This window comes from Mycteria americana (assembly GCF_035582795.1).
Source record: "Mycteria americana isolate JAX WOST 10 ecotype Jacksonville Zoo and Gardens chromosome Z unlocalized genomic scaffold, USCA_MyAme_1.0 Scaffold_30, whole genome shotgun sequence".
NCBI classification, from domain to species: Eukaryota; Metazoa; Chordata; class Aves; order Ciconiiformes; family Ciconiidae; genus Mycteria; species Mycteria americana.
Window position 1 is genome coordinate 2,231,911 of NW_027445437.1, and position 15,226 is coordinate 2,247,136.

At 58.1% G+C, this 15,226-nt stretch overlaps 2 protein-coding genes across 2 annotated transcripts in view; both read left to right on the top strand.

The window, feature by feature from the left end:
* The window catches only part of NEDD4L (NEDD4 like E3 ubiquitin protein ligase), a 564,086-nt gene that overhangs the window by 153,958 nt on the left and 394,902 nt on the right, over positions 1–15,226 (top strand). The window lies entirely within an intron of this gene.
* Positions 9,787–14,740, top strand: ST8SIA3 (ST8 alpha-N-acetyl-neuraminide alpha-2,8-sialyltransferase 3). Its single transcript, XM_075489096.1, has 4 exons — positions 9,787–9,965; positions 10,811–10,933; positions 13,158–13,715; positions 14,458–14,740. The coding sequence occupies exons 1-4, from the start codon at positions 9,787–9,789 to the stop codon at positions 14,738–14,740; spliced, it is 1,143 nt and encodes a 380-aa protein (XP_075345211.1).

Consider the following 15,226-nt stretch of genomic DNA (forward strand, 5'->3'; position numbering starts at 1 on the left):
GGCCAAGCGATGAAGCAGCACGGCAGTGACATAATTTGCCTTTATAGCTTAGGGATGCACGGGACGCAGGAAGCCCCCGCGTGATCCCGCGTGAAAAGATCGGCAGAGCAAGCGACGGGGCCCTGCGGTTCCCGTGCCGCCCCGCAGCCCCGTGCTGCCCCATGGCCCCCGTGCTGCCCCATGGCCCCCGTGCTGCCCCATAGCCCCCGTGCTGCCCCAGCGCCCTTCTCTGTGGGTACAAGGGTTCATTGCTGGAGCCGGCAGGATGCGGGCGCTGCACCCGCACCACGGGAGAGGGGACAGGAGCCCTCCCTGCCCCGCTGCTGCTGCCCTGCCCTGGCCGCAGCCCCCCAGGGCACCCAGGCCCCCCCGCGCGCGTTTGCTGCTGGTCCATACGATGCACAAGTGCGTTTGCACTCCTGGTCCTGCCTGCCGTGCAGCCGTGGTAATGTCCTCCTCCCGAAACTATCCAGCCACTCACCGCTGTTATCCCCATCCGCGGTGTGACGAACAATCCCAATCTCTAAGGCATTTCTCTGGTTCCTAAGTAATGCTTTTGTGTGAAAAAGAAAGCACTGAAGGAGCTTTTAAATCCAGTATCCAACCCTTAAAGCATCATCAGAGACAAGTGGACCTTCTGTTTGCATTCATTTATAGCCTTCTCTAGAAATTGCCTATTGAATTACTATTTCTTGTGCCTGTTTAAATAAATAGGCGTATTTGTTATTGCTGTTGAAAGTTCCATGTTTGGCCTTTTTAAGTCATTTGATTAGGAAGTAGAGAGAATATTTTAGCAGCAAAGAAGGCACTGACAATCAGCGCTAGTAGGAATAATCCAATTTTCTTTGCGAAGAAGGGCAAGGGTCCTCCTAGGAGGTCAAAGCTCCCTTAGCACAATTAGAACTTTAATTAATGAAATTGGTTGAGCCTCCGCCAGCGCAGGCAGCGTATTTGTCCCTGCCCGGCAGAGCTCTAGGAGGGGAGACACGAGCTCCCCGTGCCGCGGGGCGGTGGGCTCTCCTGGCCGGCACAGCCGTGGGCACAGCCGTGGGCAGAGCCGTGGGCAGAGCCGTGCGGACCCCCTGCTCCCCCAGCTCCCCCCCAGACGCAGCCGGACCCCCCGCCCCAACGTGGCGGCCATTTACTCTAGAGATGCGTCTTTTGGGCTCTTCGTTTAACGTCAAGAGCAAAATTGGCCTTCTTCAGCAGCTTTGTGACGAGCAGCATGAGTCTCGGTATGTCGTGCTGTTCAGACATGCTGTCTGCAATTAATATTGCATAACAGCCTCCTGATTCCTAAATTATGCATTTCTCCTTCTCAGCATCGTGTGTTTTTTACAGGGTTAATTATTTTCCATCATTCCGCCTTTAGCAACAGTTGTCTTAATTACGGGGGCCAAGTGCCACTCTCATTTCTGCCTGGCAGATCCTAATGAAATCAATGGAGGCACACGGTGTAAATGGGAGAGGAACAGTGGCCATCTACGTAAAAATAAAACGTTCCCTCTCTTGTTGATTACTGCGTAAAATTAAACCAAGGCATAATCTCCAACTGCTGACTAAATGTCACGGGGTGCATTACCGCAAAGACCCCACCCGAAGAGGCTTTTCCACGTGCAGTTCAACGCTTGCTCGTTCCCCTCCAGCCGCCCTGGACCACCGAGGGGGGGACCGCGCGGAGCCGAGGCGCTCAGATGAAACCCTGCCTCTGTGGAAACCAGCAGCGGCTCTGCCATCGCGCCGGCAGGTGCCAGATCTCGTGGCTTTGCTTTTGGGGACTAACAATGATGGCAGAAGGTTGCGGCGAGAGGCCGAGGTCACTGCCACCTCTCCTTCCTCCTTCCCCTCCCTCCCTGCCCACCGGAGCTGCTGGACGCTCGGCCCCTGGCGCCGGGCACCCACCGGCTCCCTGCTGCCCGGGGCTGGGCGCTGCGGCGGGGCCACGCTGGCGTCCTCCGTCCCCCCTTGCCCCCACCCAGGCTGTGCCACGGCTCCGGGCAGGACCGTGCTGGTGGTCCCCGGCCCCCCGCTCCTGCCCGGGGCTCTGGCGGCAGGCAGCCCTCCCAAACCCGGGTGCCGTTTGCTGTAAGGCCAGGAATCAAACAGCTGGGAGGAAGGAGGTTTCAAAACGGCCGAGAGCACCCGTGCCTGCCAGCGTCCCCCCCGGGCCCAGCACAACGGGTAACCCACCGGTCGCTCCTTCCCCTGCCCTGCTGCTCGCCGCCTCCTACCAGCCCTCCGCTGCTGGCAGCAAAAGGGCTTATCTCGAGCTATTCCTCCCCTGCTTGCATTTCCTGACAGCCACCTATTAAAGCAGACCCAGGCATCCATGCAGCGGAGGCTCCAATAAGTGGATCCACATGCAATATTCATGGATCACTTCAGAATAGTTACAGATCCATCACGCTTGGCAGCAGGACGGCGCGTGCTCCTAATGCTGGGCTTAAGCACCTTTTTGAACCGGAGCCCTGAGGATGACCGCACAGCTCGCCTGGAGAGCGGCCGGCCGGGCGGCCGTGCCCGCGGTGGCCGGGTGGTGCCTGGGGCACACGGGCAGCCCGGAGACTCCTCTGACAGTGCCGACAAGGCCAGAGCCCCTTCGGCGATGCTTCCCGCAAGAAAAGGGAAAGGTCTCGGGGAGGGGACGAGGGCCACCGGTGTCATCGGCCCGTCTCGCCTGTGTCCCGTCAATACCGCATGCAGCACAAGAGCACTGGGGTCCCCGCACTGTCCCCGCTGGCACCGTGGCTCTTTCCCATCAAAGCCCCCTGCCCGCTCTGCAGCCCCCACCCGCCTCATGGCAGCCCCGGGGAAGCCCCGGAAAGCCCTTCGGAGGCCTGGGGCTGTAGGGCATCCCCGGCCCCCCCCGTGAACCACGGCTCGTGCACCCGCCATAACCCCCACAGCGCATCGAAACCGGGGAGCCCGACCGGAGCTTAATTCCCTCGCGCTGGGAAAGGTTTGTTTACCAGCTTCTTATACGTCTGGCCAGCACCACACTGCAGCTCGCAAACCCATCTCATCCCCCAGGATTAATTTTTACACAATCATTCCGGAGCCTATGATAATCACTCCGTTAAAAAAATGAAGAGATTTGGGATTTTTTCCAATGCGGAGGATTAGGCCTAAATACAAGTAATCTGCAGGAAGCTCAGCTGTAGGCACACCACTAATCGCTCCCTCACTCTTCCAGCTTTAGCCCTTTCATCAGTATTTTCCATAGTAGAGCTGTTTGTCCTTGGTGAGGTCGGGCCGACGCAGTCAGACACGTCCCCGAGGGCCACGGCCATGTGCCAGCCCACAGGGGTCTGCACGGGGGGCAGAGGACAGCGTCCACAGCAACAGCTCGGGCGAGCAGCAGCGCCGTGCATTGCTGCAGTGCCCTGCGTCGCTGCAGTGCTACGCATCGCTGCGGTGCCGTGTGTCACTGCAGCGCCGTGCATTGCTGCAGTGCCCTGCGTCGCTGCAGCACCATGCACTGCTGCAGTGCCCTGCGTCGCTGCAGTGCTACGCATCGCTGCGGTGCCGTGTGTCACTGCAGCGCCGTGCATTGCTGCAGTGCCGTGTGTTGCTGCAGTGCCGTGTGTCACTGCAGTGCCGTGCATTGCTGCAATGCCGTGCATTGCTGCACCACTGTGCATCCCTGCAGAGCCATGCATCCCTGCAGAGCCATGCATCCCTGCGGTGCCGTGCATCCCTGCGGTGCCGTGCATCCCTGCATTGCCATGCATCCCTGCAGTACCATGCATCCCTGCGTTGCCGTGCATCGCTGCATTCCCGTGCATCCCTGCAGTGCCGTGCATCGCTGCAGCGAGCAGCGGGGCAGGCCTGGGGCACGGCTGGGCTCTCTGCCTCCTGCTCCAGTCCAGGGAGGAGGCTCTGGTGTGGGACCACTGGCGATCTTCACTGGGGGATCTTTCTGGTTCGCTTCAGGAGGGAGGGGCGGTAATTAGCACGGGACACTTGTAATGCAGTGCCACAAACCAGCTGGCTTAAAACATAGTAAACTATTAAAAGAAACGACTAGCTTAAATCCTGAAGCCTTCAGTAAATTCCTGGTGGTTTAACTAGGCGAAGCGTGACTAATAACCTGGGAGCTGGCGCCTTCCCCAGACCTAGGGCAGTTGTCTCCGTGTCCCCCCGCGTCCCCGGGAACCCCCTCCGGCTGTCTCGGGCAGCGGCGGGCTGGGCAGGGGCAGCCTGCTGCCCGCACCACCTCCCGTGCTGAGCCTGGTTTTAAAGCCGGAGGTGGGGATGCAGAGCTAGAGCCCACCACGCCGGTGCAAACGCCTGCAGCCTTTCCGTTCGCACCCCCTGCGTGCCTGCGAGCTCTCGCCGTCGCAGGGCTGTCGCTTCTGCCCAACTCTGGCCTGCCAGGCTTGCGAAGCCCCGCTTAACTAACCCTTGTCTTGCCTTTATAGCAGCAGCGAGCGGAGGAGGTAACCACGCACGCCGCTCCCTCCCCGTTGGCACACCAGGATTACGCCTGGGTTTCGACGTTGTTTCCCGCTGAGGCTTGGGGCTGAATTCCCGCACGTTCCCGGTGGGATGCGAGCGATGCGTGGGCCAGCCCGTGCCTGGGGCTCGGGGAAACGGGCAGCAGGCTCCTGGGGCTGCCAGAAAAGTGAGGGCTCACAGGCTGAAAGAAAATCCTAAAGTCAGAAAGAGACGCGTGCCCTTTATGTCCAGCAAGCGTTTTTGCAAATATAATTAAAATAAATACATATCTGGGACTGGTCTGACCGCAGGTATAAGGATGCAGTGCCAGATTTTTAAAACAAAATAACTTAAGCACTTAGAAAAGGACTCGAGCAGACTTTGGGTACTTACGTTCAAAATAATTGTCCCAGGAAACCCAATTCAGCAGCCACCCAGGCTGAAAGCACTTAGGCACACGCGGGCAGGCATTCAACAAAGCATTTAGCTACCCTGGCGCTGCATCAGCAGAAACCTCGGGGCCTTCCTTCGGGGAGTGACTCAGGGAAACCGCGGGGGCTTGGTGCTGAGACGGACGGGGTCCCGCCAGGGTCCCGCCTGGGTCCTGCCTGGGTTCCACCTAGGTCCTGCCTGGGTCCTGCCTGGGTCCCGCCTGGGTCCCGCCTGGGTCCTGCCTGGGTCCAGCCTAGGTCCCGCCAGGGTCCCGCCTGGGTCCTGCCTGGGTTCCACCTAGGTCCTGCCTGGGTCCCGCCTGGGTCCCGCCTGGGTCCTGCCTGGGTCCTGCCTGGGTCCCGCCTGGGTCCCGCCTGGGTCCTGCCTGGGTCCTGCCTGGGTCCCGCCAGGGTCCCGCCTGGGTCCCGCCTGGGTCCAGCCTGGGTCCTGCCTGGGTCCCGCCTGCGCCTGGCCTGTGTCCCGTCTGGGTCCAGCTCTCCGCCTGCACGGCCACTAAACAGCAATATTTGCAGGCATCCTCTGCTGCTGTCACGGCCCACGCTTGGTGCGACGTCCCTGCCAGGCACAGGTGGCAAAGCCCGAGGGATGCCCACCCCATTTCAGGCAGCTCTGCTGTGTCCTCCTGCCACCGCAGCCCCAGGCTCCGGGTGTCCCCGCCGGAGTGAGGAGCAGGCCCCGAGCACCCACCACGGTGCCGTCCCCTGTGCCGCCCTGCCTGCAGCTGGCTCCGGCCGCTGTTGGCTGCTGCAGCAGCTTCGGGACGTGGGGTGGTTCGTTAGCCCAGCAGCGTGACGGGAGCCGCAGGTGGTCGCTCCTCGCCGCCTTCCCCGGGGAAGGCGTTTTCAGTGCAAGCGGAGATGCCGCAAACCAGCAGCCTTGGCCGCTCGACGCCGCTGAGGAGGGCGAATGCTTCTGGTAATAAATTCATAGATCTTCACACACCAGCGGGCTGACAAGCACCTGGGTTTAAAGAGACTTTAAAACTATTTTGGGTGCAGTCAGTCAGACCAAGACCCCCTCATGCTTGGAGACCCTAAACACCAGCTTCAAAGGAGGGAGGGAAACCACAAAGATAGCCCGGAAAAGGTTGACTTCAGTGGGGGCAAATCTTCAAAGCACGACTTTCCTGTAGAGTTAAAAAGAGCATGTCCCATTTCCATGAATAAGTCAAAAAGTGGGAACCTTTCCTAAGCGCCCGCCCGACCCAATGGGTGTTTCCTCGGTCGGGCTTGAAAGCGAATCGATGCTCCAGGTTCCTTCCATGTGGCGCGGCTGCGCTTCTCCTCGCTGAAACGCCGTCTCTCCTCTGCTCCGGCCGGCCGAATCCTCGTCCCTGTCTCAAACGTGTTTCTTTTCTAGCATCGGTAAAAGTGCCGTCAGATGCATCTGCTGGAGGTTGTTTTCTTACTGGCAACCGGGCAAGCACTGCTCGTGGCTGATGCCGGGAGGACCTCCGGGCCGGTCCTCCCGCCTGCCCAGCACCCACCGCTCCCCGGCAGCTTCCCTGGACGCGGTGCTAAGGCTGCTCGCAGTCACAGCCAGACCCGCTCCCTCTCCCAGCCCCTGCTCCGCACCCACCGCAGGCTCATTTCTCATTACAACAAGCAGCCTGCGGTGCCGGCCCTGCCTGCCCGGGATGGCCGCGGGGTGTCTGCGGGCTGCCAGGGCCTCTCTCCTCCTTCGGGTGCAGGGAGGGAAGTCGTGGCCGGGCTGTGTTTTGCTGCAGCAGATCTGACTTTTTCACGACTTGAAAGAGGGCCGGAGGAATACTCCACCCAGCGCTTGCCAGGCACGCATCGGCTGCAGGGAAATCCAGCACCTCCTCGTCGGGGCCAAGCACGCGCAGCGCGCCAGAGCCACCGGAAAGAGCACTCGCCCCTTACTGCGAGTCGCTCTGGGCCAGCGGTGACATCTCCTTGCAGAAACGCCCTGCCCGGGTGCCGGCCGGCGGGGCAGGGTGTCCATCGAGCGCCCGGGGAGCAGGGTCTGCCACCTACGCTGGGGCACCGCAGCTGCAGGCGGAGAGGTTTCGTATGGAAGGCACATTCCTCCGTGGAGAGCCTCAAATCTAGCCTAAACAGTAATTCCTACAAATTTCCTACTGCGTGCCACTGTTGTATTTTCTAGCGAACACGCTCACTTAAGGACGGGTATTTATCACCGGCCAAGGACTCAGTGTAACCTGCACGCCGGGGCTTTCACTGCTACTGCAGGGGCGGTGGGAAGCAGCTGGTGACGTGGAGGCGCGGGACACGTCCTTCTCTGCCCCTTGGCTTCAATGCAGCTTGCAAAACACCCTGTGAATAGTGAAAATGCTGGCTTACCAACCCACCGCCTCTTTCACAGCTTCACACAAAAAATAAGCCACCTAATTGAGGGGAAATGTTCCCAGGATCCGGGGCAGGGAGCTCTGTACCTGGGCCTCCCCACTCCTCTCGCCCACAGCCTCCGGCGAGCCGAGCTTCTGTGTCAATTACAGGAAAATCAATGAAGATACTGTTCAGGACTCCTTTTCACCATTCAGCGCGGATGATATCCTTCACTTTCTAGCACTGATTCATTTACTTTCAGCCTCTCCAGGGGCTCCTGACATATTGCTATCTCTGAAGAATCTGAAGCAAGAACTGCCTTTGTTTCCACTGCAACTTGTTGGCCTGCGCAGGCACCGGGGACGGCGCTGCCGGGGCTGGGGCTCACAACGGGGTCAAAAGGAGCGTGGCTGCGGCACACGGCGGGGTTTTTAAGCATTTCTTGCCAAAGCGCCTTTCCAATGTCCTCTCGGATCTCGTTTGCACAGAGACATTGGGCAGGATCAGGGGGCAAAATGGGTCCAAACCCGGGGCTGGCGTGCCATCGACCTCCTTCCACCAGCTCCACGCTGTTCTGGCTGAGCTGTCCCCAACAGCGGTGACACAGGAGCACTGCTGCTCCTCCCGCCGTCCTGCCATTGCCAACACAACCCTCTCCGAGCACCAGAGCCCTGCCCAGGCAGCGTCTCCTGACAGGGTCCGTCTGGCCCTGCTGCCAGGGGCTTTGCCTGGCCACCAGGACGGCGTAGCCTTCCCGGGCTGCTCACCCACTCCTGCTAAAAAGCCTCTGATCCGCTCACAGCTTGTGCCCGACCGCCGGGCGACACATTTAGTGTGCTCCAGGACATCGCAGGGCCAGCTGCAGAAGGGGGAAAGCCCCGCTTGTCCAGCAGCCTGTTGGCAATAAATGCTCTGCTCTCGCTCGTGAACTTTCATGGAGGCAGTTGGGAGTTTTGTACAAAACCCAGTGGCTGGGAGTTCTGCTGCCTGAGAGTGCCACAAAAGTGGAAAGGCGTATGACACGAGGGCTGCAGAGTCTTACTCTGGGGTTTATACCCAGCCCCAGGATGCGTGGTCAGAAACTCCGCAAGACAATGTTAACTGTTATAGAATTGATTTCCAAAATATCTAAAGGCAAAAAGTTGCAGATGGTATATCCTGGGACGCCTGGGTGGACATGTTGAAGCTGGGGACACCATGCACCGGGTGGACGACAACAGAAACCATGTAAAGAGTCAGGTGAAAAACCTATCATCTCCTGTATCAAAACAGTGTTATTTCCTACCTTTCCATCCTTCTCTCTCTCCACCAAAGCCACAAGTATCCCACAGGAATGGGATATAGGCCTCCGGGCCGTACTCAGGCCAAACTCCCACCTGAAGAACCATGCTGTGACATAAAACCCAACCCTGCAAGCTCCTCATGTTCCTCCTCTTCAAAGAGCTTCATGCATGGAGAGAGCTTGTAGGATATAGCCCAGAGCAAGGATGGTGCTACAAAGACAGTATTTATTATTTATAAGGCACTTCTATGAACTCAGGGCTCAGAGGCAGAGCTGTCTATGGGGGCGAGCTTTATAAGGAAAAAAAAATGTAGCTTGAAGAAACACTGAAAGTATTGCAGCGTGCAGAAGTCATGTTCATAAGAGACATTCCTCAGATTGCAGGCTCCCTTGGAGTTCACATGAAATTTGCCGTGTGATTTATGGGGCAGCTTAATTACCGGTAGGGTTCTGTTAGGTGGTAGCGTGCCCTGAACACCAGGCTTTTAAAGATCGAGGGGTCTCCTGAGCTGGTTTTGCATTGCCCAGGCGCAGGCTGTGGCGTAGACTCCCGCAGCGCTGTACGTGCCATACGGTGATCTATAGCGGCACAGGGAAATCCCGCGGCCCCGTGGCCCTGTGCTGGGGAGCAGGGGGACGTTGTGCACCCACCCAGACACCGGTCCCCCAGCGAAGGCAGCGGCATGGCCCGTAGCCGTGCACCCCGGGGGCCGTCAGGGGGTCACTGTGGCTGCCAGGCTGGGCCACCCCCGGTCTTTTGGGGAGTCACTGCAGGGCACCCCAAGGCGGTGGGAAGGGCACTCTGGGCACCCCAGGGTTGTCAGGGGCACCTCGGGGATGTCACGGTGGGCACACTTGGGGTGCCAGGTCGCGTACCTGGCGCTGCCAGGGAGGAAACCTGGGGCTGCCAGGGGGCACCGGGGCTGTCGGGGGCAGCGGGGCTGCTGGGGCAGCACGAGGGCTGTCGGGGTGCACCGGGGCTGTCGGGGGGCACCGGGGCTGTCGGGGGGCAGCGGGGCTGTCCGGGGTGCACGGGGCTGTCGGGGGGCAGCGGGGCTGCCGGTGCGCGGGCCGTGGCCGCGGGGGGGCCCGCCGGGGTTGCCGGGGCCGGGACGGCGGGGCGGCCGCTCCCGGCTGCCATTTCCTCGCGCCGCCGCCCGGTCCCTCCATTTTCTCTCCGGCTGCCGGCGGCGCCGGCCCCGTCCCCGCCGCCGCCCCGCGCCCGCCGCCCCCGCGCCCGCCGCCCCCCATGTAGCCCCGCGGCAGCCCCCCCGCACACGCCCAGCCGCGGGGCCGCCTCCCGGCATGAGGAGCTGCAAGATGGTGCGGGTGGCCAGCGTGCTGGGGCTGGTGATGCTGAGCATCGCGCTGCTCATCCTCTCCCTCATCAGCTACGTCTCGCTCAAGAAGGACAACATCTTCGGCGCGCCCCGCGCCGCCGGCCCGGGGGGGCCCCGCATGTACATGTTCCACGCGGGATTCAGGTGAGGGCGCGGCGCGGAATGGCCGGCCCGGCCGGGCACGGCACGGCACGGCTCGGGACGGGGGCCGCCCTTCCTTGCCTTCCTTCCCATCGCATCCCATCGCATCCCACCCCATCCCACCCCATCCCATCCCTTCCCTTCCGGCCCCCGCCGGCCCCGCTGCCTCCCGTGCTGTTCCCGGGAGAGCCCCGGCTCGGCGGGCGGGCCCGGGAAGGCCCCGCGGCCGCGGCCCGAGCGCTCGGCGCAGCCCCTCGCCCGCAGCGGGGATGCGGCTCCCCCGCACCCTGCCCCCGCCCCGGCCGTGCCCCGCGCCCGGCGGAGGTGACCCGGGGCCTGCGGGCAGCGGGAGAGGCCCCCTGGGACGGCGGCACCGGGGGGGGCCGGGCCGGGCGTGGGAACCGCAGTGCCCCGGGGTGCTGAAAGGTGGGGAGCAGCCCGACACCGCCCTGCCTGGCCCGGCCCGGCTCGGTACAGCCCGGCCCGCCACGGCCCGGTACGGCTCGGTACAGCCCGGTACAGCCCGGCCCGGTACAGCCCGGTAGAGCCCGGCCCGGCACGGCACGGTAGACCCCGGTACAGCCCGGTAGAGGCCGGCCCGGTACGGCCCGGTACAGCCCAGTACAGCCTGGTACGGCCCGGCACGGCCCGGTAGAGCCCGGTACGGCCCGGTACAGCCCGGTACGGCCCGGCCCGGCCCGGTAGAGCCCGGCCCGGCGGGGAGCGGCGCGGCGCGGCCGGCGCTGTCCGCGGTGCTGATGCCGGCCGAGCCGGGGAGCGGGGCGGGCACGGGCAGTAACGGGCTGCGGGTCTGTGTGTGTCTGCGTGGTCTGTGCGCTCGTGTCCAGGTCCCAGTTCGCGCTGAAGTTCCTGGACCCCTCGTTCGTCCCCATCACGAACTCCCTGACCCACGAGCTGCAGGAGAAGCCCTCCAAGTGGGCCTTCAACCGGACCGCGTTCGCACATCAGAGGTGAGCGTGCGGCCAGGCGCTGCGCCCGCGCGTCCCCTCCTCTGAGGTTGTCCCCTTCCCCCCAGGATTTAAGAAAATACAGCCAGGGACTGCTAAATACTCCGAGTAATTTGCCAGCGGCGAGAGACAAAGGCTGAATCAGAGCATTTCCCCAGATGGCTGCAGCTATCTTGGAAGAATTGATTATTTCGGAGCAGGACAGCAGGCTGCAACACGCATTATTTTACCAAACGGAACGTGACCTGCTTTCCCCGTGTGCAAGTGAAATTGCCGTTACTTCAAGATAAATGGCTGGGGTTTTAAAACTTGAAACAAATCGGACTGTGACAGCCATGAAATGCCGTGTTCATGGAGGCCAACACAGGCCCAGCTAAACTTCCCAGCTAACGGCAGTTCTGAGCAAGTGCAGTGCTGCTCTGCCTTCCAGCTCTGCTCCGGCTGAGGGGGCGGGCAGAGCGAGGGGTTCGGATGGGGGCCTTCGAGCCCGAATCCACCGGCGGCACTCTCTTTGTGCATCGCCTTCTGCCTGCTGTTCGCAGGCTGCACTGACGTTCCTGCGGCGTGGCAATGGAAAGGGTTTCTCGAACCGAGAAACCCTTCAGCTTCCTCAAAGCTGCTCCGTACTTAATGGGACGTAAAATGTGCTTTCAGTTTTCTCACTGTGATGTGGACTTGGTGGTGTCTGGCCAGCCTCTTTTATTTATTGGCTTTACTGGAGATATAGATAGATAGATAGATAGATAGATAGATAGATAGATAGATAGATATCAGTAAATATATGCTTTATGCAATTGAGATATATATATTTACTGATATAAATATTTAAAAAATTATATAAAAGAAAAGAAAAACCTTTAGCCATTTGAGCTAGCTATTACCACCTTGGACTGCAGTTCTGTCCTGACAAACGCCTGCTGGTTTAGAGACTCTGCTCACGTATCCCCCCCACAAGCAGGAACCCAGGCCCCTCGGCTCTGCGGCCAGGCAGCTGGCAGAGTCCGGATGGGGCTGCTGCCCCCCCCGGTGCTGGCGGGCAGGGCCTGAGCTTCTCTCCTCCCTTCCGGTCACTGCCGGTCACAGGCCAGCGCAGCGGGGCGAGTAATGGCCTTCTAGTGCCGACAAATGCTGCCCGCTGCCCCTAAGGAGCTGTGGGCCACGGCACGGAGAGGAGATGCCACTTTGCCTGCCCCGTCCTGTCCCGGCTGGTGTGGCAGTGGCCACCCCTCAGCACTGCTTCATTCCTGGCACCACCAGCTCATCCTTCCTAAGCCTGTCTCTGTGCCACCCCTCTGGTGATTTTAGCTAATGCCTCAGGATCTGCCTTCGCACTTGTCCGCTAGCCATAACCCATAATTAGGGCACCCAGTGGGACTCCATTAATGCTTAGACATTGGAGGATGCGAGCTGGAAGGAAGGTTGTTTGTTTTCCATAAACACGAGCAAATAAAGTGGTATTGGTTTTCTAATTTTATGCCCTGAGAGGGAAATTCCAGAGCAGGGTTGGTTTGTTTGGTTTTTAAGTATCTCTAATAACCCTTGTAAAAATGCCGGCGTGCTTGCCCAAATAAGACATTAAGGAATTATGTTTACATAAACGGAGACAGCAACAGTCACTTGTTTTTGTGATTCAAAGCCTCTTAATGAGAACACAAAAAAATACATGTATTTAAAAATCAGCTGCTGTTAATTCAACTGAATATCCCGGGCTGCTTGGTTTTGCTTCACGTACCTCATGGCAAGCACGGTACCCATCATTGCCAAAGATCCGCGGTCCAGCACCGCGAGTGAAATGCACGCCGCGAGCACCAGCAGCAGACGGCCCCCCGGCCCCTACCGCAGCGCAAGCAGAACCGTGTTGCGCAGCACCCCTCAGCAAGGTGGCCGTGGGAGGGGTGGGCTGCGAGCTGCACGCCCCGCGCCTACACGGGGAAGCCAGTATTGTAATCCTGACACTGTTCCAGGAGGCACGGACACGTCCTTGGCTGGCGTCAGTCGGGACCCCCCAGTAAAGCCAAGCGGAGCACTAGGTGAGGAGCCAGCTCCGTAATTCCTAGCTGTTTGTATTAATTTAAAAGCCATTGCACCACATTGCTCAGGAAACTACCTTACTACATTGAAAAAAAAAAAAGAAAGATATAAGTCTAGCTGGAAAGAAAATGTCTGCACCGCAGAAAGAGGGGGACTATAACGCCATGTTTTCTTTTCTTTTTCTGTTTTATTTTAGGCAAGAAATCCTTCAGCATGTCGATGTAATAAAAAATTTTTCTTTGACCAAGAGCAGTGTTCGGATCGGACAGCTGATGCATTACGATTATTCCAGCCATAAGTATGTTTTCTCTATTAGCAATAACTTCAGATCGCTGCTTCCCGACGTGTCGCCGATCCTGAACAAGCATTACAACATTTGCGCCGTGGTTGGAAATAGCGGGATCCTGACCGGGAGTCAGTGCGGGCAAGAAATAGATAAATCTGATTTTGTTTTCCGTTGCAATTTTGCTCCAACTGAGGCTTTCCAAAAAGATGTTGGAAGGAAAACCAATCTTACAACCTTCAACCCCAGCATCCTGGAAAAGTATTACAACAATCTTTTGACCATTCAGGATCGCAACAACTTCTTTTTAAGTTTGAAAAAGCTTGATGGGGCCATTCTTTGGATCCCCGCTTTTTTCTTCCACACGTCGGCAACAGTCACGAGAACACTGGTTGACTTCTTCGTTGAGCATAGAGGGCAACTAAAGGTCCAGTTGGCTTGGCCAGGAAATATAATGCAGCATGTTAACAGGTGTGTATTTTTGCCTTGCTTTAACTTGTCAAAATACGTCTCTTTGTACAAATACAACTGTATTTATTTCTCTATTCACGCCTGATCTGGTAGGCACTGTCTAGCAAGTCAGGACCCGATGCTGCTTGCTTCTAGAGCAAATGCAGGTTGGTTATTGCTTCAGTAAGTACGTCAGATAGGTCTTTACAGACGTATACCCAGCGCAGCAGAGGTGGGTTGCTTGTTCGCACCGGGGAACGGTCCGTCACTGGGCTCTGCTCCTGCCGCTGCTTCCAGAGACGGGAGGAGCACGGGGGAGCTGAGCGAGATGCTGCCGAAGCAAAGCACCGCTTACGGAAGAGCTTGCTCTTCTCGGCTAGCAAATAGGGATGCTGACAGACGGCTGCAGGGTGGTCCGAGGAAAACGTAATAAATCAAAGGAGGATAACGTTGCCACCTCTTTAGCCCGTGCACGTGTGAGCAGGAGCCAGTGAATCGCACTTCTCTGGATCAGGCACTACCTCTCCTGGTTAAAAACCAAAAACATTCAGAAGGGGACCACGGGGGACTATCAGTCAGAGTACTCCTAAGGTTGTTTTGCACCCCTGGTCGTTACAGACTGAGCTGACCAGCAATCCTGGCCTTATCCAGGCTGTCCGCTGGCAGCACTGATGGTCTCCAGGCAGTGGCATTACTTTTGTCTTACAGCAAACCTGTGGCATTACTTGCGCCCCAAACTAACGCGCCTTCATTTTTTTCACAGGTACTGGAAGAACAAACACTTGTCACCCAAGCGGCTGAGCACAGGTATTCTCATGTATACGCTTGCTTCTGCCATATGTGAAGAGATCCACCTGTACGGATTCTGGCCCTTTGGGTTCGACCCCAACACGAGGGAGGACCTCCCGTACCACTACTATGATAAGAAGGGAACAAAGTTCACGACCAAGTGGCAGGAGTCCCACCAGCTGCCTGCAGAGTTCCAGCTGCTCTACAGGATGCACGGTGAAGGACTGGCCAAACTCACCTTGTCGCATTGTGCCTAAGAACCTAAATCTTAAAGTGCCAAATGATTGTCTAAAAAGTGCCCAAAACCGAATTAAACATTCTTCAGATACAATTCTAAAAAAAAAAATAAAACAAAAAAACCCCACCCTAAAATATTTTCCATAATATAAAGATGCTTTTTAGTCACCCTTGTCACTGCTCATTGAAAGGTTTAAGCATATTTAGCAGTGCAGAAGCATTTATCAAATTCTGTGGATGCTATTCATGCAGCAGCAAAGTTGAAATATTTTGCATTTATAGATATGCTACTAAGTATGTTTTAAGATATTTTCGTATTTTAGCATTCCACTAAATGCCCTAAATCTCTTAATTTTATTCTCCCTTCCCGATTAGAATTAGAAAAGCTAATTTTAAAAGGTTTTGCTTCTCTTGTATATGTTGCTATCAGTAGCTCAAGCATACATATATTGCCGTGGCCGATTGAGAAAGCCACTCGGAATTCCAGTTCATCGTCACTTGCAAGT